A 23882-nucleotide genomic window follows, 5' to 3' on the forward strand; every position below is an offset into this window, starting at 1 on the left:
AGAAACAGCACATAATGGCTCAAGTACTTGGACTCCTGCCACCCAGGTAGGAGACCTTGATGGTGTCCTAGCTCATTTCCTCAGCCTGGCCCAGCCCTGGCTAGTGAGGAGTGAATGAGCAGATGGAAGATTTCTCTCTATCTTTCTTTGCCTTACAGACAGACAAACAAATAAATAATGAATGTTTTCTAAAAGTTTATTAGGAGGTGGCCAACTTAGGAGCTAGGAACAATGTTTGCATTTACAAATATCTTTATTTCTGATCAGCAAGATTCTTACCATTGGAATTTTTGTCATAGGCATTGTTGAGTTGAATGTTACTTAGAGGACATTTAGATCCTGTTTTTCTTCTAAATTTATTCTGGATCTAAGTGGATTTCAGAAATATATGTACTTTACATGCAGAGTTGTTTTTACCAAGTTGTGCCTGTGTTATTTATAATGAGAGCCATTATTAAGGCCAATGAGGATATATTACTGAAGGTATTGGCCATGATGTCTTCTTTGAAGAAGCAATGGAAAATTCCTACTTTGACTGAGGATATGATCATATATATTTTCTGTTGCAGTTGCCTGTAGCCACATGTGACTTAGTTAATTAAACTGAAACAAAATTTAAAATTCACCAGCCACATTTCAATCTCAGTAGCCACATTTGGCTAGTGGTTATTGTATTGGACAGCACTGATATAGAACATTTCCATCACTCCAGAACAGTCTATATCCTGCGCTGCATGGTCTGGATGTTTGTTTTGGCTGCCAGAAGAGCAGGAACAGAAGCTTCCTCTGGTTGTTCCTTGAGTCTCCCTAAGGCATAAGGTCCTAGGGAGATGACTTAGGTGGGCAGTTCCCGTGTAGATCTAGAGCATAAAGAACAGGTGGCTGCCAGCTGACCCTTAAATCTTTGAAGAATATTTATCTTATTTCTGGGTTCACTTATGTAGAATACATCTGTTTAATGTTGGAGGGGTTGAGTTGAATCGTATTTTTTCCTACTATTCCATTTTTGCTTTTCCTCATGTTCTTTCCTCCACCTGAAACCTTTAGCCTATATCCTAGTCCACATGACCAATTTCTGCCTATTTTTTGTTCTTCTTCTTCTTCTTCTTTTTTTTTTTGACAGGCAGAGTTAGACAGTGAGAGAGAGAGAAAGAGAGAAAGGTCTTCCTTCCCTTGGTTCACTCCCCAAATGGTTGCCACAGCCGGTGCGCTGCACCAATCCGAAGCCAGGAGCCAGGTGCTTCCTTCTGGTCTCCCATGCAAGTGCAGGGGCCCAAAGACTTGGGCCATCCTCCACTGCCTTCCTGGGCCACAGCAGAGAGCTGGACTGGAAGAGGAGCAACTGGGACTAGAACCCAGCACCCACATGGGATGCTGGTGCCACAGTCGGAGGATTAACCAAGTGAGCCACGGTGCCGGCCATCTGCCTATTTTTTGAGACTTGTTCAGATGACTCTGTTATGAGAAGTGAATGTTACATTCTGTTAGGTGGTATACTGTAGAGTTCATTTTTTCATTAATCTAGATCACTAGACCCCTTTGTGTAATAAATACACCATTCAGTCTTTGGTAGAATTGCTTCACTAAACTGTACAATTAGGGTTTTATGTTCTATTTGAAAGATACTGTAGGAAATCAAACATATAGGAATCATCCTCATGTAAATTTTTAATTTTTCTTCACAACCAAAAGAGCCCAACTAGAACAAAGGGACTAATTTGACCAGTTCATGTACAAACATATATATGTTTTTGTATGTGTAGTAATAAGGGAGAGACAACGGCCTTATAAGGACAGGAGCCAAAATACAGCTGGGCCTCATGGAAACTTAGACTAAATTAGAGGCAGTGCTAAAAAATTAAGCAGCAAAAAAATTGTAGATCTTTGCTGTAGTTCTGTCCCATAAGGTAGTTAGCTGCATACGCTTCCTTTGCTTATCTTCATACTTTTTCTAGATATTCATGATTCTACCAAATGTTACTCTTTATTTTCTCTGTTACTCTTTATTCTGGATGCTTACTCTCTTATTTTTTACTGCCTTGTAAAGTGGGCCTTCTGTTTGTGACTCTTACTGGACCTATACCTACATCTCTGTGCATCCTTTTAGTTTCCGTTGATATCAGTCTTACCTACTTCACGATTCCTAATTTAGATTCACAAGCAAACTTTATTCATATTTAGATGGAGTCTAATAACAGACTGTTGATTAGTTATTGGTTATCTTACAGATTTCTTTCTTTCATTGAACGGTCCATCAGTGAAGGTGTCTGTCTGCCCAGTTTCCCCTTCTAGTTGGAATCATTCCAACTGTATTTCTGTGCCTGAGGAAGATATAGTAGGCTGTGCTTCATACAGAAGCAGGAACAATGGAAAACTGGCTCAAATAATGAAGAGGGTAGTGAAGTCTTCCCCAGGAAGATGAGACTGCAAAGTTAAACTCTTAATGAGAATTTTTTGGATGAAGGAAAGGGTATGGGGTAAGGAGAGAGGCATTCTACTTAGAGGGGACGGGAGTGCAATAACTGGAGCCAATTCAAAGTTTGGCATAACTTTGCACTTGATCTTAGCCAAAAGGCCGAGAAGCGATAGTTTGGCATAACTTTGAGAGTGTAAGTCATTAAATATGGCTGGATTGTGATATGAGGATTGAGAGTGGGGAGGGCGGGGAGTGGAGATAGAAAGAAATTCATGGGCTCAATAAACATTACAATGTAGAAGAATCAATTGTATATTACTTTTTGTTTTTTGGTTGTTGTTTTGTATATGAGACAAGGACTGAGTGATGAGTTCCATGTTTGAGCAACAGAGTAGATAGTGGCACTGTCTGCTAAGACAGGAACTCCTAGGAGAGGAGTAGGTTTGGAGAAGAATATTAGGAGTCTTTTTAAATGTAAATTCGAAGTGCCTTTGGCTATCTAAAAGCAGCCTTTGCATATGTATTTTGAAGCTTGTTGAAAGAAATGTGGGGCTGAAGATACAGGTTTGGGTCAATGGTATATACCTGATCACTGATGCTCTTAGAATAAGTTAAATTGCTAAGGGAAAATGTATAGATGAAAAATGCAAAGTTCTGAGGAAGGGAGCCTTAAGAAGAGTAACTTTTAACAGAAGGGCAGGAAATAAGCCCCACAGAGAGAATGAGGATGAAAGGCCAAGCCAGAAGGAAGAAAACCAGGATGGCAGGGAAGCAGAATCAATGGGATATATGGACAGATGTATAGAGATAGAGACATATGAGAGAGGATTTATTAGGGGAACTGGCTCATAAAATTTTGGAGGCAAGAAGTCCCACTATATGCTATCTACAAGCTCTGCAGAACCAGGAAAAGACAATAGTTTGGCTCAATCCAATCTGAAGCCTTCAGAACCAGAGAAGCTGATGTGTAACTCAGTCTAAGACCAAAGGCTTGAATCTGGGGATTACTGGTACAAATCCCAGAGTCTAAAGGCTGGAGAATCTGGAATTCTGCTGTGCAAGGGGAGGGGAAGAAGGGTATCCCAGCTTCAGGAGAGAGAGAGAGTTCAAATGGGCCTTTCTTCTGCCTCTTTGTTCTATCTGTGTCCCACAGCCAATTAGATGGTGCCTCCCCACACTGAAGGAAGGCATTCTCCAAGCCCACTGACTCACATGTCAATCTCTAGAAACATCTTCACAGACATACCTAGAAATAATACCATCCATTTGTCCTTTTACTCATCAAGGTGGTGCTTGAACTTGACCACCATAATGGTATCTTGGAAGCTGAGGAGAAGACCATGTCAAGAATAGGCATGTTTCAAGTGCTACATAGAAGTTGAGATTTTACCCAAAGGGGGTCTTTTTTATTTATTTATTATTTATTATTTTTTATTTCTTGACAGGCAGAGTGGACAGTGAAAGAGAGAGATAGAGAGAAAGGTCTTCCTTTTTGCCGTTGGTTCACCCTCCAATGGCCGCCACGGTAGGCGTGCTGCTGCCGGCGCACCGCGCTGATCCAATGGCAGGAGCCAGGTGTTTCTCCTGGTCTCCCATGGGGTGCAGGGCCCAAGCACTTGGGCCATCCTCCACTGCACTCCCTGGCCACAGCAGAGAGCTGGCCTGGAAGAGGGGCAACCGGGACAGAATCTGGTGTCCCAACCTGGACTAGAACCCGGGGTGCCGGCGCCACAAGGCGGAGGATTAGCCTAGTGAGCCGTGGCGCCGGCTCAAAGGGGGTCTTTTATCCATTCTTCTTTTTAGTAGAATTGTTATATATCTTCTATATGGCAGGTGTGGCTAGCCATGGTGAGACTAAAAAGGCATAGTCCCTCCCCTCACAAAAGTTACAGCCAAATGACAATTAAGATGGAATTCTTAACATTTTGATAGCATGCTTCTGTATTGGGTTCTGCAAAGCCCAGGAGATTCCTTGCAGTTTGCTCAAGGACTGCTATTATGAGTAGGGTGCCTGTCATGCCATGGGCTCAGTAAAAGGAGCATATTATTTATCTTCTTTCTTATTTCATGTCCATATAAGATTTCATTTCAGCAAAGGCATCTGTAACTAAAATATTTTATAAATTTATTTTCTTATTATTATATTTTAAAATTTTCGTAGAGAAAAATGGTGTGATAGAAGTTTATAGGAAGGGTGCTTATCCTGACTTGAAGGGACTTGAGTAAAGTTATGAATGATGACCTGCAGGATAAGAAAAAAAATTGTATCAAGAAAAAAAATGGGATGGGGGAGCTGAGAAGAGTTCAGAAGACAAAAGGAGGATCAAAAAAACCCCAATTTTTAAAATTTCCACTCTTCTTTTTATTAGAGAGACAGATGAACAGAGTCTGAGAGCTCTCTCATCTGCTGTTTCACACCCCAAACAGCCACAACATCTGGAACTGGGACAGGCCAAAGCCTAGAGCCAGAAACTGAATCCAGATCTCACACAATGGATAGCAGGAAGCCAATTACTTCAGTCATTGTGGTCTACATTAACAAGAAGCTGGCTGTTATGGGCATTTGGGAAGTGGGCTAGTGGATGGGAGACCTGACTGTCTTTCAAATAAATAAAATAAATATTAAAAAAGAAGATCCGTGGTCATTGCCCTGTGTAGCAGGGCACTGCAGAGAAGCACCTTCCTCAGGCAGAGCCAGGGTGCACTTGGTTTTGGGGGCAGTGATTCCAAGCAAAGGGTTTTCATGATGAAATTCTTCTTCTAGTAAGGTACTTGACTATTTTCTAATTTTAAAAGGGGGAGGTTTCTAAGTGTTTTCAATATAGTTAGTTCATGGGAAAAAGAATTTTAATCTCTGTTAAAAGGATTATTATATTTTATTATCTTTCCTTGCCTTTTGTTTTATTTTCTTGGGAAATTCCTACTTCCTCCCTATTCCTCACCCAGGGTGGTGTTTTTGTTTTTGTTTTGTTTTCACCAGTTTTGACTATGGGAGGAATTATTCATTCTCAGAAGGCTGCCATCTGTGCTGCAACCTCCCTAACAGAATCTGAATGTTTCCCTAGAGTTCAGCTTATTTGAATACATTTACTTGTTTCATGTCATTGTCTTTTTGAATTATTTGTTTATTTGAGAGAGAGAGAGAGGGAGAACGAGAGCACAACAGTGAGCTCCCATCTGCTGGTTCACTCCTCAAATGCCCAAATGGCAGGGGACTGGGCCAGGCAGAGACCAGGAGCCTAACTCAATCCAGGTTTCCCACATGGGTAGAGGAACCCAATTACTTGAGCCATCATCACTGCCTTCCAGGGTATACATTAACAAGAAGGTGCAATCAGGAGCTGGAGCTAGGAATCAAATGCAGGTATTCTAATATGGGTTGTGGGCATCTTAACCAGAGTCTTGACTACTAGGGCACATGTCCCATTATTGTCTTTTTGAAGGTAGTTGGTATAAAAGATAACTTTGAAAACTACTTTAGCTGCTATTTTTAATCCATAAAAGAACAAATCAATATGGAAACAAAAACTTGTTGCCTGTAATCTGTAGAATAATGTTTATTTAAAATATAATTATGCAGTTGAATTGTCTTCTGTTAATTTTCTATTTCTTAGTTGACTGATATCTGCCCTAGTAACAATTAGATATAAATATATGTTTCAGGGCTTGGCTAGGCTGTCTTTCTTGAATTTGCTATTTTCTGTTTAAATCTTATGAATAATAGCCTTGAATTTAATGGCAACTTGGAGAAGACATTATAATATAATAGAAAAAAATCCCTGTTGATGAGTCATGGAACAGTTAGCATGAAAAGCTAAAGAGACAATTGTTTTATATAAAAGTTCAGGTTGCATATTCTTTTTCTGGCTTTTTTTTTCCTAGTCTAACACATTTAACACAGTTTATAAGTGCCAATCTAATTTGCTAGACATTTTGTTAGGTAACAAAGCTAAGCAAAGTCTTTACCTTTAGTAAGCTCATTGGCTTACTAAAACCAATAGGAAGCTGTAGGAAGAGTGAAACTCAAATAATGTGAATATAAGGGAGAATGAGCTAAAAGCTTTGATTGTGCATTTTCTTTAAAAAATTTTTTTCATTTTTCATTTTTATTTTAATTAATTTTTAACAGACTCAATATGACTTGTAGATACAAGTCTAAGAATATAATATTCCCCTCCTCTGTTCATTTTCAAAAAGGTAACAAAAGAGAAACTGAAAAAGGAGATACTTGCTTTATGCTCATACAGTTTTCCACATAACATAAATATTTGAAAATCATCATGAATTAGAAATTGGAGAAATAAAACTTTAAGATTTAAAGATATCCATAAATTAACAGAAACTTATGATTGATATACTTATGGCTAGCAGAAGTTTCCGGCTCAGATATCCTGGCAGAGGGTGGGAGAGGGGAAGAAAATGGAATAACTTCACCTATAGTATTTTTATTTTGTTGTTAAACCTGGCTTGTGGTCAGGTTTTTTTGTAAATGTCAACCTACTTGAGTTCTTTTGTTTCATGTGGTAGCAGTGATAAACATGGTTTCTCTTTTTCTAGGAGAGCATATAGATTACTGTGGATATTCTGTACTTCCAATGGCTGTAGAACAAGATATGTTAATAGCTGTGGAACCTGTGAAAACAAACACTCTCCAACTGGCCAACACAAACCCCTTATATCCGTGAGTATTTATGATTGCTGGTGTGTGTGTGTGTGTGTGTACGTACTGGAATGTTTGTGCCTGAAACAACTCTTTAGGAAATAACCACATATAGAATCATTCATATAATTTATTGAAATTTTGTATCTGATATTTAAAAGAATCTAAGGCCAGTATTTAGTGTTTGTTCATTTTGTTCATTTATTCCTTCATTCAGAAGCGTTTACCAAACACCATGTGCTAGGCATTGTCTTTAATACCAGGTGATACAAAGGTGACAATAATTCTGATCTTGCGCAGAGGTATTTAAAATAGTCTATTGAAGTAACTGAACAGTCAGGTCTAGTATCTGTCCTGTGTTTGTACAGCACCTGGTAAGTCCTTTGTCACAACATCTTACTACATTTTGTTTTTTTGCCTCTTTGCTCACCTGTATCCCTCAACAGACTGTAAGCTCTATGACTGGAGGTACTGTTGTCTCTTTTCTTCAATGCTCTAGCCTCAGAGTGAGAAAGTCTGTTGCATAACAGATGCAAGTTTCTAGTACAGACACTTTATCAAGTTAAGTTTTTCTTTCTTTTTAAATTTCTAGTTTACCAGGATTTAAAATATTCAATAATGGGTTTTCAGTTTTATTAAATGTCTATTCAGTCTTGAAGATCAGTTTTTTATAATATGATGAATTACTTTGCTGGGTTTTCTAATGTTGAACCATGTTTGAATCCCTGAGATAAGCCCTATCTGATGATAATGTATAGTGACATGCCATATAATCATATTTCAGTCAGTGATGGATTGCCTGCCCGATGGTGGTCCCATGAAGTTATAATGGAGCTGAAAAATGCCTATCACCTATCATGGGTTTGTGTTTCAAGCTAAGTATTATCACAAAAGAACAAGAAATTCTTAGAAAATTGAAGACATTAAAAGTAAAATAGTTACAGTAAGCTAAGCTAACCTCATTTGATTATTGAAGAGACAATTAAAAAATAAATTTAGTGTAGTCTAAATGTACAGTGTTTATAAAGCCTACAGTGGTAGACAATAATGTCTTAGGCCTTTACATTCCCTCACCAGTTATTCACTGGCCCTCTCAGAGCAACTTCTAGTCCTGCAAACCGCATTCATATTAAGTGCCCTGTACAGATGTACTATTTTAAAAATGTTAAGATCATATTTGATGTGTATCTTTTCTGTTTAGATATGTTTATATATACAGATATGTACCACTGTGCTGAAATTGCCTACAGTTGGGGCTGGCACTGTGGTGCAGTGGTTTAAACCACTGCCTGCAACACTGGCATCCTGTATGTGCACCTGTTCAAGTCCTGGATGTTCCATTTCTGATCAGTGGATGATGGCCCAAGTTCATGGACCCCTGCCATCCACACGGGAGACCCAGTTGAAGCTCCTGGCTCCTGGTTTGGCCTGGCTGTGCCCTGGCCATTGTGGCCATTTGGAGAGTAAACCAGCAAATGGAAGATCTCTCTTTGTCTCTGTCTCTCCTTCTCTCTGTGACTCTGCCTTTCACATAACTAAATCTTTTTTTTTTAAAAGTTGCCTACAGGCCGGCGCCGCGGCTCAGTAGGCTAATCCTCCGCCTTGCGGCACCGGCACACCGGGTTCTAGTCCCGGTTGGGGCACCGATCCTGTCCCTGTTGCCCCTCTTCCAGGCCAGCTCTCTGCTGTGGCCCGGGAAGGCAGTGGAGGATGGCCAAGTGCTTGGGCCCTGCACCCCATGGGAGACCAGGAGAAGCACCTGACTCCTGCCATCAGAACAGCGCGGTGCGCCGGCCGCAGCATGCCTACCGCGGCGGCCATTGGAGGGTGAACCAATGGCAAAAAGGAAGACCTTTCTCTCTGTCTCCCTCTACTGTCCACTCTGCCTGTTTCAAAAAAAAAAAAAAAGTTGCCTACAGTATCAAATAGTATAGGTTTGTAGCCTAGGAGCAATAGAGTATACCATATAAGAGTTAGGGAAGTAAAGATACATTTTCAAGGTAGGTAGCCTTTGCTGTAGCCAAGGGGCATGATTACCGCAGGACCCCTAGGAAGTATGAGCATTCCTCTCAGAATTGTTCACTTTTTGGGTAGCATTCTTGGCATGGATATACCATAACTTATTCACCAATAAGGCACACGGATGTCATGAAAATAACTGAAAGACTCCACACATATTCATCTTCTGCACATCACATAAGGAGGAGTAAGATATCCTTTTACAGGTGATGTTAATTTTGATCATTTGGTTAAGGTGATATCTGACAGAATTTTCCAACATAAAGTTATATTAAAAATGTTACAATTCATAACTATCTCATGGGGAAATACTTGTAGTCTATGAAAATATCTTGTTTCTTACCAAAATGTTACTCTCCAATTTTAGCATTCATTGATGATTCTTTCCTGAAAGAATTATAATGGAGTTTACCATGTAGTGATTTTTCTGTGTCCATCATTTATTATTCTTCTTTAATAATTTATTTATTTGAAAGACAGAGAAAGAGAGAGAGAGAATAGGAAAGGGGAGGGCTCTTTCATTTGGTGTTCCATTCCCCAAATGTCTACAACGACCAGTGGTGGGCTAGGCTGAAGCCAGGAGCCAGGAACTCCTGACAAAGGGATGGCAGGAACCAAAGTACTAAGGCCTTCATCTGCTGTCTCCTGAGTGCATTAGCAGGAAGCTGGGTTGGAAATCGAGGCAGGACTCCATCCCAGGCACTCAGGTATGGGATTACAGGCATCTCAAGCTGTGACTTTGTGGCTTAACTCATTGTGCCACAACGCCTGCCTCCACCATTTCTTCTACATCTATCAGGGTACTTCAGGGGCTGGCGCTGTGGCATAGTAGGTTAAGCTTCTACCTCTGGCACTGGCATCGCATATGAGCACTGGTTTGAGTTCCACTTCTGATTCAGCTTCCTGCTAATGGCCTGGGAAAGCAGTGGAAGATGGCCCAAGTGCTTGGGCCCTTACACCCACGTGGGAGACCTGGAAGAAGTTCCTGGCTCCTGGATGGCTTCTTCTGGCTGTTGTGGCCATTTGGGGAGTGAACCAGTAGTTGGAAGACCTCTCTCTCGCTGTCTCTCCCTCTCTCTGTAACTCTGCCTTTCAAATAAATAAATGAGTTTTTTTAAAGTGTACTTCAGAGGGTATGTGGGAAGTGTGCATCATCTTTTAGTTCAATTTTCCTGAACTTTTTGAAGTTCCCTTTTGGCATTTTATTGTAAGGAAGAGTTTATTCTTCACTTAGCTATTTATTCATTTATTAATTTAATCAGTTTAGATGCATGGAATTTTACTTTATTTCTTCCTTTGTAATTGCTAAAAAGGCATATAAAGGTAACACATGGGACTGATGCTGTGACACAGTAGGTTAATCCTCTGCCTGTGGCACTGGCATCCCATGTGGGTGCTGGTTCTAGTCCCAGCTGCTCCACTTCTGATCTAGCTCTCTGCTATGGCCCGAGAAAGCAGTGTAAGATGGCCCAAGCACTTGGGCCCCTGTACCCGCATAGGAGATCCAGAGGAAGCTCCTGGCTTCTGGCTTCTGGCTTTGGATCCACTCAGCTCCAGCCATTGAGACCATTTAAGGAATAAACCGAGGGATGGAAGATCTCTCTCTCTGTCTCTCCCTCTCATTGTCTGTAACTCTACCTTTCAAATAGATAAGTAAAAAACAGTCTTTAAAAAAGTAACACATGCTCATTGCCAAAAAATTTTCAAGAACTACCAGTGTATGTGATTAAAAACACACATACCTTTTTCAGGAGGTAACGCCTACAAATGCTTTGGGTTTTATACTTTCAGGTCTGTTCATCTGCAAACATACATAGTCAGCATATCAGGTCCCCACTTTGTACCAGGCACATAGTTTCACTTTTGTTACATTTTTGTGTTTCTTTTTTCAGCATAGATTCTTGGTTTGTTCAATGTGTGATGCTCTACTAGAATCATGTATTTTGTGTGTTCCTTCTTTTTCTTACATTGTACAGATGGCAAAATTGGATAGGTGGTAGGAGGCGGGGGGACTATGGCTTTGGGTCTGTTTCAGCTGGGGGTCTGCCAAATGGCAGGCCCAGAGGATAAAGCATTCCTGTGGTTTACACCTGCAAACTGAGGTCCAATGTGAAAGAGAAAATGGTTGTAGGTTACGCGATAATGTATTTGTCGTCTCTGTTTCAGGAAATAAAAAGGGTTGTTTGGGCAAACTGTTGAAATCTTTACCTAATATATACTAAACTGATCTTCTGTATATAAAGAGAATTGAAAATGAATCTTGATGTGAATGGAAGGGGAGAGGGAGCGGGAAAGGGGAGGGTTGCGGGTGGGAGGGAAGATATGGGAGGGGGGAAGCCATTGTAACCCATAAGCTGTACTTTGGAAATTTATATTCATTAAATAAAAGTTTAATAAATGAAAAAAAAGGGTTGTTTGGAGGTAATTTAGTCATTAAGGCCTCTACAGCTTCCCCTTTTTACTTTTAGCAGCAGCTGGATGTCTTCGTTGTTTCAGGGTAGACTGTGAAGTACATAAATTCAATGGGCAAGGAAATGTCAGTATCGCTATTTTGACACTAGATGGCAGCAGATAGCCATTGATTTTTACAGTTCAAGGCCTCCAGATTGAAATCAATGTTGTCTTGTTTTTGCAGGGACTTCAGTACTAGCTCTAATAACATTCAGATCGACAAAACCAAGCCTCTGTGGCACAACTATTTCCTATGCGGATTTAAAGGAATTCAGGTAAATTGGTTTATAAAGTACCTACTAGCAAATGAAATTGTGGTGTGTACTATGTCACATTTTAAAATTTGCTGTATCAATTTTTGTTTCCTTTCAGTACTAATGTGCATTTCTTTTCTATTTTGCTAATTTATTTTTCACAGGATGGGGGAATATGGATGTTTCTGGGTATTGCTCATAGCAGGTGGTAGTGGTCTTTCAGAGATAGCTGGCTGTTCATAAATCAGGTGTAGCTGAGAAATGTCTGTCTTGTTTTTAAATGACTGGGTTTTTTCCCCCCCTCATTTATTTGAAAGCTAGAGAGATAATGATAGAGAGAGCTCTTCTTCAGTCCCCAAGTACCTGCAACCTCTAGAGCTGGACCAGGCCAAAGCCATCAGCTCAATCTGGGTCTCCTATATGGGTGGCAAGGACCCAAATACTTGGGTCCTCACCACCTCCTCTCAGGGTGCACCTTAACAGTGTGCTGGATTGGAAACAGAGGTGGGACTTGAACCAGTCACTTCAGTGTGGGACATGGACATCCTGACTGCTGTGCCAGACACGAACCTCCTCTGTCTGGTTTTTGAATCTTTTGAAGATCCTTTCTCATAATACTGTTTACATTTTGTTCCTGAGCTATAAAGGAGTACACTGTAATAGAATTTAGAGTTGGGCAGTCCTGAATTTCAGTCTCTATGCTACTCAGCTGTGTAACTTAGCCTCATAAGGCTCAGATTTATCTGTAGATGCTACTGCTCTCTTAACAGAGGTTGTTGTGAGGATAACACAGTGCGTGATGTTAGTAGGCATCCAATAAATGGTACGTAGTGTTGTTACTGCTTACCTCAGATGGGGTTAAAAAAGATACAGTGAAATACACTAGTGTATTTTCCTAGAAACATTGAATAATTCCCTTGAAAATATCTAATGTCATGTGTAAGAACAATGAAATACTTCCATTTTCATAATTTTAAAAAAGTATGAAGGGCAAATAGAAAATGGGTATTTGGGGGCTGGCGCTGTGGCTCACTTGGTTAATCCTCCTCCTGTGGTGCTGGCATCCCATATGGCTTTGGTTCTAGTCCCGGCTGCTCCTCTTCCGATCCAGCTCTCTGCTATGTCCTGGGTTAGCAGTAGAAGATATGGCCCAAGTGCTTGGGCCTCTGCACCCACATGGGAGACCAGGAAGAAGCACGTGGCTCCTGGCTTTGGATCGGCATAGCGCCAGCCGTTTCGGCCATCTGGGGAGTGAACCAACGGAAGGAAGACCTTTCTGTCTCTCTTACTGTCTGTAACTCTACCTATCAAATAAATAAATAAATAAAAATCTTAAAAAAAAAGAAAATGGGTATTTGCTTTTTATAACAATTTAATATTTTAGATAATTATGCTATTGGTAGTGCCTCTTGTAGAGAACCACAGGCAAAGAACAATGAGAGGTAGATTTTGCTTTTTAGACCAAAAGCAGATACGTTAACCCTTGTTTTAGAGAGCTTGTGTCCCGGTGGTCATATTTACAACTTATTCGTGAGTAGCCCAGGATTCAGTGGCATATCTGTTACAGAGGTGCATCAAATGCATAGTCCTGAACTCTAAATGTTGTATCTTTTCTTAGAGTTACCGCATTCATTACTGTCTTGTGTGTGTGTGTGTGTGTGTGTTTTATTTCTCCTGTGGTAATAACTTACGGGAAAAGTTATTGGCAGGTTCTAAACTTTCAAACCATCTGGCTTGTCAGATGTATTAGTGGGAATTACAGTATTTGGAAGCATTTGCCTGGCAAATGCAGTTGTGTTTTCCATATAACAACAAGTCTGTTTGTAGTGTGTGGGTAAAATGGCCTAAATACACGTTGTGTTGTTTTTGAGCATTTTGTGTTAAAAACCTTCCTCTTTGGCTTGACAACTCATGTGCAAGAGCAGGTTTGTACAGTGAACTTCTAGCAGAAAAGTAGTATAAATGTTTGCCTGTTCAGAAACCTTCAAATTAAAATACTAGAGAGTTCCAAAGAATAATCTGTTTATACAAAATTGAACATGTATCCTTTTGGGATAGAGCTATTACAGAACTTGGCATAAGCCATTTGCATTTTTGAATCTGTTGTACATTTTAATTTAAACACTGTGTGATAAGTTTGTAAGTCTGACTCACATTCAAGACACCCTGTAGATCAGTTTATAGTTAAATAGATAGTATCCTACAAGGATTATTTTTTTAAGCAAGCTGTCTGACGTTCTGTATGAAAGGGCACTGGCAGCAGCAGTGTTTCAGTTTATAATTTGTATTTCTGGAAGGAAATTTTTCAATGACTTGAAATAAAAAAGAGAAGCACATCCAAGTGAATCTCTTCTTTTGTGGTACGTGAGTTTTGCCAGCTAGGAGAAAAGGACAAAAAAAATTAAGGAAAGAAATTGTCTTTTATTTGCAGAGTTTTGTTGTTACTCTGGCTATTCTATCTAGTGTATTGAAATTTCTCCCTAGAATAATGTGTATGATGAAATGCATAATTAGGTAACATAATAGCATTTCATACTTTGGTCTTGAGTTGCGTGAGCCTTGCAAAGATGAGGGTACTTTTTCTTGAGGAGGAGGTGGCCTTGAATTTATCTTTCAACCTAAACCACAAAGGCTGTGTGATATCACCCAGTGTCATAGTCCTAGATAGTCCTGTGAGTATGTTAGAGCTTTCTGTCCAAGTCTGAGTCTTATTGTTTCTTTGGACTTCCTTATTTATTTGTAGAACCAGAGTTTCCCTGCCTCGTTTAGAGTCTCCATTCTCATTTGTGGCTGAATTCTAATTTGGCTGTCTTTAAAGCTACCATATGGCCAAATTGTATCTATAAACTTGAGGAGAAATCTGGATTTCCTCATATAGCTGACTTACATTAAATCACAGTGACAGTATGCTGGCCCAGATTTCTAACTGCAGTGGGAATCTGAGAACCAAGACCTATTCCCAGCTACCTATGTGTGATCTTGGGAAAGTCGCTTAATATCTTGGCGCCTAGGTTTTTCTGTAAGTAAAATAGAACTGAGAAGCCTTGAAACTCTCTTTTCCAGAGGACTTTCTGAAGCGAGACAGCGCATAGAAGCCAGCACTTCTCTCAGGGTTAGAATTTTTATAATAAAAGAGCGCTGGAGATGTACTATGTGGAGTTTTAACCCACCTTGCTGATAATTGTGTATTTCTTTTCTTATACTTGACAAGTTGAACTATCATTTTTTTTTTTTTGCATTTGCTCAAATTCAATATATAAGAATAACATTCAAGGCAATTTTAGGAAATGGACCAGTAGCTTTTTGTTGAACAAAGTAAAAAAGTGATCTTCAGATTGCCTTACCCATTGGCCAAGAGCCATTAAATAAAATGTTATGTATAGTCCCAATTAAATTGAATTGTACAACTAGTTTCTATAAATATTATAAGTCTACTGGTGAACTTTTGTTCTCTGAAGGTTGTACTACTCCTTAAATTCAACACTGAAATGACTATTGCTGTTTTTCCTTATGTTCTTAGGAACACTTTGGTCTCAGTGACCTGACTGGAATGAACTGCCTGGTAGATGGAAACATCCCGCCAAGTTCTGGCCTCTCCAGCTCCAGTGCCTTAGTTTGTTGTGCTGGCTTGGTGACACTCACAGCACTGGGAATGAACCTATCCAAGGTAACCACCTTTTACAGTCCTGCTCACAGCAGCCTTTCTTTCTAAAGGCATTAGCATCCAAATCTCAACATCAGAATATCTTTCAAGATCAAGAAACCTTGAGTTTCCTGAAAGGACAGCACAGGTGAGCAAGCATGTTAACTTACCAAGTCTTGCTTGTGTTAAATCACTGTAAGGTAGTGAGTGAACCGATCTATGAATGACTGTATTAAAATGTTCTTGGGTTAAGTATGCAGTTTGAAGGTATATTTCAGTGACTTCGTTAACAAAGTAAATTTAGAGCAAGAAATTCTAGGTCTTACGGTTGAGCCTGCTTATTTGCACCTAAAACCTTAAATTTAAATATTTGACAAGCAATGGGTGAAAAGGATAAAGAGCAGGTAATAAAGGAACTGAACAGCAAATCTGTTTATGCTGGTAGGTTAGTCACTAACATAAACTAAAAAAAAATGGCATTTAAAAGAGGAAATGCTTATTTAAAGGAAATGTAAATCCTGCAAGAGGCCAGAAAGCCTCAACTTTACAAGTTCACATAAATCTCTGACTTGCAGTTCGGAGTGCATGTGCTCAGCTTTAATTAATGTTTTGGCATTCTGGTTCAAATAAAATGTTATCATAGGTTCTTCTCTGCCCCTGTAGGACACTGCAGAGTTTACAGGTAGTTTGGAAACAGACTAGGCAGCGGGCAGCAGAAGAGGAGGTCAATCACATACTTAGTCTCTTTCAAGTGTGTTTAAATTTTTAGTTTGAACATTTTATCTGTGGGGAAAAGGAAAACAATGAAAGAGAAAGCAAAGGCAAAGATAGAATTAATTCTTTGCCTTAGTGTCCTGTGTAAGTATAATTAATCCTTTGTAAGCAGTGACTTATGTGGGGCAGGTGATAAGTAACTAAGGATAATTACTTATTATTTGATTTTAGAGAAGAGAGAAAGCAAGGGGAAAATAGGTTCAACTTTCAGTCTGATAGTGTTCATTTGTTTTTTCATCATTCATCCACTATTTATTTAATGGCTGCTTTGTGCTGAGTGATGTTGAAAGCATTGAGATATAATAGATACCATCTTAAACTTTACTGTACTTATGGTCTTAAAGGGGAATAGAGACAAATATATAGGCAGTTATAATGTGGCAGTTGGGTAAGTAGTGTGGTATGGCAACAGATTTAACTCAGATTTAGAGAGCCTAGGACATCTCACCTGAGACATAAAGGAGTCGAAGAATTGTAGTTATTAGTCAAGAAGTACTAATTGGGGGTGGCATTTGGCACAGTGGTTAAGAGACCATTTGGGATGCCTGCATTGCATATTGCAGTGCCTGGGTTTGAGTCCTAGCCTTCTCATCCAGCTTCCTGCTGACATTCAGCCTGGGAGGCAGTAATTTTGGCTCAAGTAGATGGGTCCCTGCCACCCATGAGGGGAGACCTGGATGAATTCCAGGTTCTTGGCTGTGGCTTGATCATGTCTTGGCTGTTGAAGGCAATTGGGGGATAAACTAGCAGATAGATCTCTGTCTCACTCTCTGTGTATGAAAGAGAGAAATAAAGAAAAAGAGAAAGAAAGAGAGAAAAAGAAGAAAAGGAAAGAGAAAGAAAGCAGGAAGGAAGGAAGAAAGAAAGGAGGAAAGAAACAAAGGAAGGGAGAAAGAAAATCAAAGACAAGGCAAAACTGATGGAGAGGTGAGCTTTTGGTGTAGTTGTTGAGATGCTGTTTGGGATGCCTACAACACATATCAGAGTGCCTGGGTAGTTGGGTCCCTGCCACCCACATAGGAGAACTGGATTGAGTTCTAGCTCCCAGCTCTGGCCTGGACCAGCCTTGACTCTTGTGGGCATTTGGAGAATGAATCAGTAGATAGGAGCTGTCTGTTTCTGCCTATCAGATAAGTAGAATAAATAAAGATAAATAAAAAATGTTAATGGGATTGTAGTGCTAATAACATAAGATAAGGAAATATCAGGTGGGAGGAACATCATGTGGAAACAATCTGGTGTAAGAGTGATCAGGCGGCCGGCACTGTGTCTCACTTGGCTAATCCTCCACCTGCGGCGCCGGCACCCCAGGTTCTAGTCCCAGTTGGGGCGCCGGATTCTGTCCCAGTTACTCCTCTTCCAGTCCGGCTCTCTGCTGTGGTCCAAGAAGGCAGTGGAGGATGGCCAAGTGCTTAGGCCCTGCATCTGCATGGGAGACCAGGAGGAAGCACCTGGCTTCTGGCTTTGGAGCGGTGCAGCGCGCCCGCTGTAGTGGCCATTTGTGGGGTGAACCAACGGAAAAGGAAGACCTTTCTCTCTCTCTCACTGTCTAACTCTGCCTGTCAAAAAAATAAATAAATAAAAGTGATCAGGCTTGTTGAAGGAACTAAAAGGGGTTCAGTAAGGGTGGAACATATAGTAACTTGGGTAGCAGGGTAGGAGATCAGATGCTGGGCCTTCTAAAACATGTTAAACAATTTGCACTTTATCTTGATTTCTATGGAAAACCATTGCAGGGTTATAGGAAGAGGGTAACATGATCATGTCTGAATTGTGGCAAGGTTAAGTTTAGATTTGAGTATAATAATATTGTTGTCAGGGGGTGATTTGGTATAGGGAAGTGGCAGTGAGAATGGATTGGATGAAAGATTCAAGGCACATCTCAGAATCATTAGGGCTTGGCCATTGATTGGGTGTAGGGATGGGGGACAGCAAGAGTCAAGGTTTCTACCCAGGTCTCTGGCTTTATTCATTGGAACATAGATGGAAAATAGAGTTGATGGAAAATTGATCTGACATGCTGAGTGTGAGGGTCTCTGCATTATGATAAGTTATTTAGTTGTTACCAAAAAATCTCTGAAATTCAAAAGGGAGATCTGACTTTGAGACGGTCGATGGGAGAATCGTTAGTGTTGTCATTGGCTTTTGAATCTACAGGAGTGGATGAGAACACCCAGTAGTGGAATTTAGAGGACATATAAAGAAGATGAGGAGAGAGCCCCATTAGCATGAACACTGAGGGATGGCAAGGGGAGATGTCCACCGACAAGACTGAGTATCCCAATCAGTAGGAGGAAAGCCAGACAGTGAAGTAACAATAAAGGAAGACGATGTTTCATGAAGGGAGTGGCAGTGTTGTCAGATGCTTCCAAGAGGAGGAGGCTTAAGAAGTTCCCACAGAAAAGAGCAACAAAGAAGCTGAACAAAACTTTGGGAAGGACAGTTTAGAAAGGAAAGGGGAGGGGGGCAGCGCTGTAGCAGAGCAGGTAAAGCTGCTGCCCTGGCAGTGCCGGCATCCCATATGGGCTCCGGTTCGAGTCCTGGCTGCTCCACTTCTGATCCAGCTCTCTGCCATGGCCTGGGAAAGCAGTAGAAGATGGCCCAAGTCCTTGGGCCCCTGCACCCACGTGGGGGACCTGGAAGAAGCTCCTGGCTCCTGGCTTCGGATTAGCTCAGCTCCAGCCATTGTGGCCAATTGGGGAGTGCACCAGAGGATGGAAGACCTCTCTTTCTCTGCCTCTCCTCTCTCTATGTAACTCTGACCTTCAAATAAATAAATCTTAAAAAAAAAAAAAAAGGAATGGGTTGAAAGGTTCACGAGGGAGGAGAAACTGAGAAAGGTGTGTCGATACAAAATGTCTGGCAGTGCCTGGACAACAAGATCCTCTGGTATCTGGAGGGAGGTGTGAAGTCAAGGAATTCATTTCTTTTTAGGGAGGATTGGTGAAAGTTTTTTTTTTTGTGTGTGTGTTTTTCTGGCCCTTTGATAATGTGAATATTAAGGGGAAAGAATAAAAGACACAGAAAATGAAACATTTGAAGCTTTAGAATTAGTTGTGTTGGCCAGCACCACGGCTCACTAGGCTAATCCTCCTCCTTGCGGCACCAGCACACCGGGTTCTAGTCCCGGTCAGGGCACCGATCCTGTCCCGGTTGCCCTTCTTCCAGGCCAGCTCTCTGCTGTGGCCAGGGAGTGCAGTGGAGGATGGCCCAAGTGCTTGGGCCCTGCACCCCATGGGAGACCAGGATAAGCACCTGGCTCCTGCCATCGGAACAGCGCGGTGCGCTGGCCGCAGCGTGCCTACCGCGGCGGCCATTGAAGGGTGAACCAACGGCAAAAGGAAGACCTTTCTCTCTGTCTCTCTCTCACTGTTCACTCTGCCTGTCAAAAAAAAAAAAATTAGAATTAGTTGTGCTATTTCTGTTTTTAAGGTCAAAAATAGCAAAGAATATTTTTGTCAGAACTGACTCCAAAGTCTACAGCATAAAGGGAGCAATGTGTATCTTCTGGCTTTCCCCGCTAATCTAAGTTGCAATAAAAATGCATATTTTCTAGGGGATGAACATAATTATTTGGAAAGCTCTTCCTCCCTCCTTCCCTCCCTCCCTCCCTCCCTCCCTTCCTTTCCTCCCTTCCTCCTTTCCTCCCTCTTCCCTCCCTCCCTCCCTCCCTTCCTTCCCTCCCTTCCTCCCTTCCTTCCTTCTTTCCTCCCTTCCTCCCTTCCTCCCTCCCTCCCTCCCTCCCTTCCTTCCTTCTTTCCTCACTCCCTCCCTCCCTCCCTTCCTCTTTTTTCTCAAGTCAGAATCTTTGATTGAGAAGAAGTCCCCAATTTTCTGAGTCTTTAAGTATGATCATACTTATGACTTTTGAAAATCATAAAATTTCGAGATAAAGTAGTTAAAACTTTTCTTTTTATGGGTGTATCAGTGTCTCAGTAGTAAACAAATGGCATGTGGGATACAGAACTTAATAAAGCAACTATTTACAGAGGTGTGAGCAAGGTCAAACAAAACAACTAGGAAGGGTTTCCTTAGGAAGCCAAAGGAGCTATGGCTGTAGAGAAATACAGGGAAGCAGGGAAAGAGTAGTATGGGTGAGAGGAGCAAGGAGTAGGAATGGAGGAGGGGGTTGGTCCATTGATGTCAGTCTTCTGGTGTCGAGAAAGTGTGAGAACAAGGAGCACAGGGACACGCAGGGAATAACCAGCCTATTTGATAAGGACACTGTACCCCACGCCACTGCACACAACTGCTACAAATGGGGCATGGTAGGAAGATGTAGAACTTGTTAATTCTTTAAATATTGCAGGTTTGAAACCAGTAAAACAAGATGGCTAGTCAGCCAGAGAGTTTAGAAGCCAGAAATCATGAATCAGAATGGAACTGATGGGAGAGAGTATGGTGTGGTAAAAGACTATGAAAAAGAAAGGGTACACATTTTTGGATTTAAGATGTCAGAATAAACACATATTTACTCTTTATTTCTTGGTTCTTCAGTCTTTTATCAAAAGCCACTCCCAAACAGGGAAAATAAGACAAGGAAACACAAGCCCCAGCTTTGATACACCAAGGAGACTTAAATAACCCTAAACCACAAAATATAAAGATGGAAAGTGGGTGGAAAACTGGTGCATGACATAGCAGAGTGGAGAAAGGTCAGAGCCAAGTGCCTGTGGACACAGAGAAAGATGGAAAGCAGTCTGACTCACCCCACAGCCCTCTGGACAGGCTTAGGGAGAAATCAGCACAATGTGATAGCCGGGAGCCCATCTGAAAGTCTTTATTAGAGTTAGTCAGACCCTCAAAGCCCGCTCTCGTCTGGGACCATTTCCATCCACCTTTGCAAGAGTCTTCGGAGAAACAACCAGAGATCATCTAGACTTGGGGACATTAAGCACTGCAAAAGGCAGGACAAAAAACACAATTGAGAACTGGGGAATTAAAGGACAGTCAGTATTTGAACAGTGAAATTTCCAGTTCCCTCCTACTGGCAGCCTCACCACCTTAATAATAATCCACTAGGATAATTGGTGGATCCTTCTTAGAGGAAATGCAACCATCCTAGAGAAAAGACCTACAGATACTGATATTTGGGGAACCCCTTTCCTCAAAAATTCCCCAGCTAATCTGTAATCCCATTGGAAGCCCATATGCATAAATCCTAATCATCTTTCAAATGATTCATTCTTAAATATGATAGGGCATCAAGATTAATCAGATTTTGGAGGAAAGGCCTCCCAAATGAAGCAAATAAAGACCCAAAGAGAAAATAGGAACTCAGAGGAGACAGACACAATGCTGTGAACAGAAGACTGCATCAAAGAAGACCTGCTTGCTGTCCTTAGAGATGAAAAAATGATGGAGATGGAGTTGTGGTGCCACTGGTCAATGTCAGCATCCCATATGGATGCCAGTTCAAGACCTGGCTGCTCCACTTCCAATCCAGCTCCCTACTAATGCACCTGGAAAAAGCAGCAGCAGATGGCCCAAGTGCTTGGGTCCATGCACCCACATGGGAGACTTGGATGGAGTTCCAGGCTCCTCGCTTCATCCTGGTCCAGACCTGGCTGTTGGATAGTGAACCAGTGAATGGAAGATCTCTCTCTGTTTCTCTTCTCTCTGTAACTCTGCCTTTAAAATAAATACATAAATCTCAAGATAAAAGTTAAATCATTGAAAAATAACAATTTTTTAAAACAGGAACAGACAATAGGATAGAGCTTTGGGATATTGAAAATAGTCCATCTCCGGCACCGTGGCTTAACAGGCTAATCCTCCGCCTTGAGGCGCCGGCACCCCGGGTTCTAGTCCCGGTCGGGGCACCGGATTCTATCCCGGTTGCCCCTCTTCCAGGCCAGCTCTCTGCTATGGCCTGGGAAGGCAGTGGAGGATGGCCCAAGTCCTTGGGCTCTGCACCCGCATGGGAGACCAGGAGAAGCGCCTGGCTCCTGGCTTTGGATCAGCGCGATGTGCCGGCCGCGGCGGCCATTGGAGGGTGAACCAACGACAAAAAGGAAGACCTTTCTCTCTGTCTCTTTCTCACTATCCACTCTGCCTGTCAAAAAAAAAAAAAAAAAAAAAAAGAAAGAAAGAAAAGAAAATAGTCCAAATTTATTTCTCAATATAGAGCTTTGGGATATTAAAAATAGGATCACTAAAACAAGTTCAGTGAAAGGATTAGAAGATTCTCTGAAAAAAAAAGAAGAGGTGGGTAATGAGAAAGAGAAAATAAGAAAATTTGTGATCAATTCCAGATATCCAAATTACAGCTAGTAAGGAAAAACAGGAAAAAGTCATTAGAAAATTATTTTTAAACAATATATCTCCAAAGTGAAAATGTAAATTCTGATTGAAATGGCTCCTTGGGTATATGCATATTAAATGAAAAAGGCCAAAACAGAGCATATCATCTGGGAATTTTCTTTTTTTTTTTTAAGATTTATTTATTTATTTGGAAGGCAGAGTTATAGAGAAGCAGAGAGAGAGAGAGAGAGAGAGAGTCAGTCTTCCATCTGCTGGTTCACTCCTCAAATGGCCTCAATGGCCGGAGCTGGGCCAATCTGAAGCCACGAGCTGGGAGCTTCTTCTGGGTCTCCTACACAGGTGCAGGGGCCCAAGGACTTGGGCATCTTCTACTGCTTTCCCAGACCATAGCAGAGAGCTGAATCAGATGTGGAACATCTAGGACTTGAACTGGCACCCATGTGGGTTGCTGGCACTGCAGTTGGCAGCTCTACCTGCTACACTACAGTGCCGGCCCAATCATCTGAGATTTTTGAAACTCAAATGTTAATAAAAAAGAAACTAAAAGCTGATGGAGAGAGTAAGAGAGAAGGGAGAGACAGATCAGAATGTCAGGAATAAAAATTAATTTCTCAGAAATGGTATTGGAATATAGAAGGTAGCAGTATAATGTCTTTAATATATGAATGAGTTTTAGCTTAGATGCTCTGTTTAAATGAATTAATTAAATGTGAATATTGAATAAAACATTTTCAACATGCAAAGTCTAAAAGTTGAGAGGAAGTAATTCAGAAAAACTAGAGAGTAATCTGAAAAAGAAGCTGACAAGGGTATTAGGAAATGGAAAATCCAACACTGGAAAAAGAAGTTTGGTATTTATAGAACACTGAATAAGGGAAATTGCAATGTAACATCATAATATCTGGCAGCTTAGAACACAGTAAAGATTAGAATGAGAAGAGGAAGGGGAGAACGGAGCTCATAAACCCTAACAGAAAAGAAGGAGATCTGGTAAATCTTGCATGTTCAATCACATGGCAAAATGAATCCAGATAGTTGTTTTTTTTTTTTTTTTTTTTTTTTTTTTTTTAAATTAGGGAGATAAAGAGACAGACAGAGGCCTAGCTGTGGCTTCACTTCCCAAAGGACTTCAATGGCTGGAGCTGGGAATGCAATCTAGGTCTCCCATGAGGGTGGCAGGGACCTAGCTACTTGAGCCATCTATGCTGCCTCCCAGGAATGTGTATCAGCAGGAAGCTGGAGTCAAGAGCCAGGGCCAGAACCAGGAATTGAACCTAAACACTGCAATATGGGACACAAGTGTTTTAACTGCTAGGCTAAACACCTGCTCCTGAATGAAAGTAATTTTACAGAGTTGTAGGGTTTGGGAAGGATTGGGCAGATATACAGATAAAGCTAAGA

At 41.1% G+C, this 23882-nt stretch overlaps 1 protein-coding gene across 4 annotated transcripts in view; it reads left to right on the forward strand.

Moving 5' to 3' along the window:
• GALK2 (galactokinase 2) overlaps positions 1 to 23882 on the forward strand; it is a 139619-nt gene that overhangs the window by 28668 nt on the left and 87069 nt on the right. For all 4 annotated transcript variants that reach the window (XM_062205875.1, XM_062205876.1, XM_062205874.1 and 1 more), the window contains 3 exons: positions 6974 to 7097; positions 11731 to 11821; positions 15321 to 15467. In XM_062205875.1, coding sequence (XP_062061859.1) covers positions 6974 to 7097; positions 11731 to 11821; positions 15321 to 15467 — 362 coding nt within the window. The remainder of the gene's footprint in view (positions 1 to 6973; positions 7098 to 11730; positions 11822 to 15320; positions 15468 to 23882) is intronic.

This window comes from Lepus europaeus, chromosome 11 (assembly GCF_033115175.1).
Source record: "Lepus europaeus isolate LE1 chromosome 11, mLepTim1.pri, whole genome shotgun sequence".
Classification (NCBI taxonomy): Eukaryota; Metazoa; Chordata; class Mammalia; order Lagomorpha; family Leporidae; genus Lepus; species Lepus europaeus.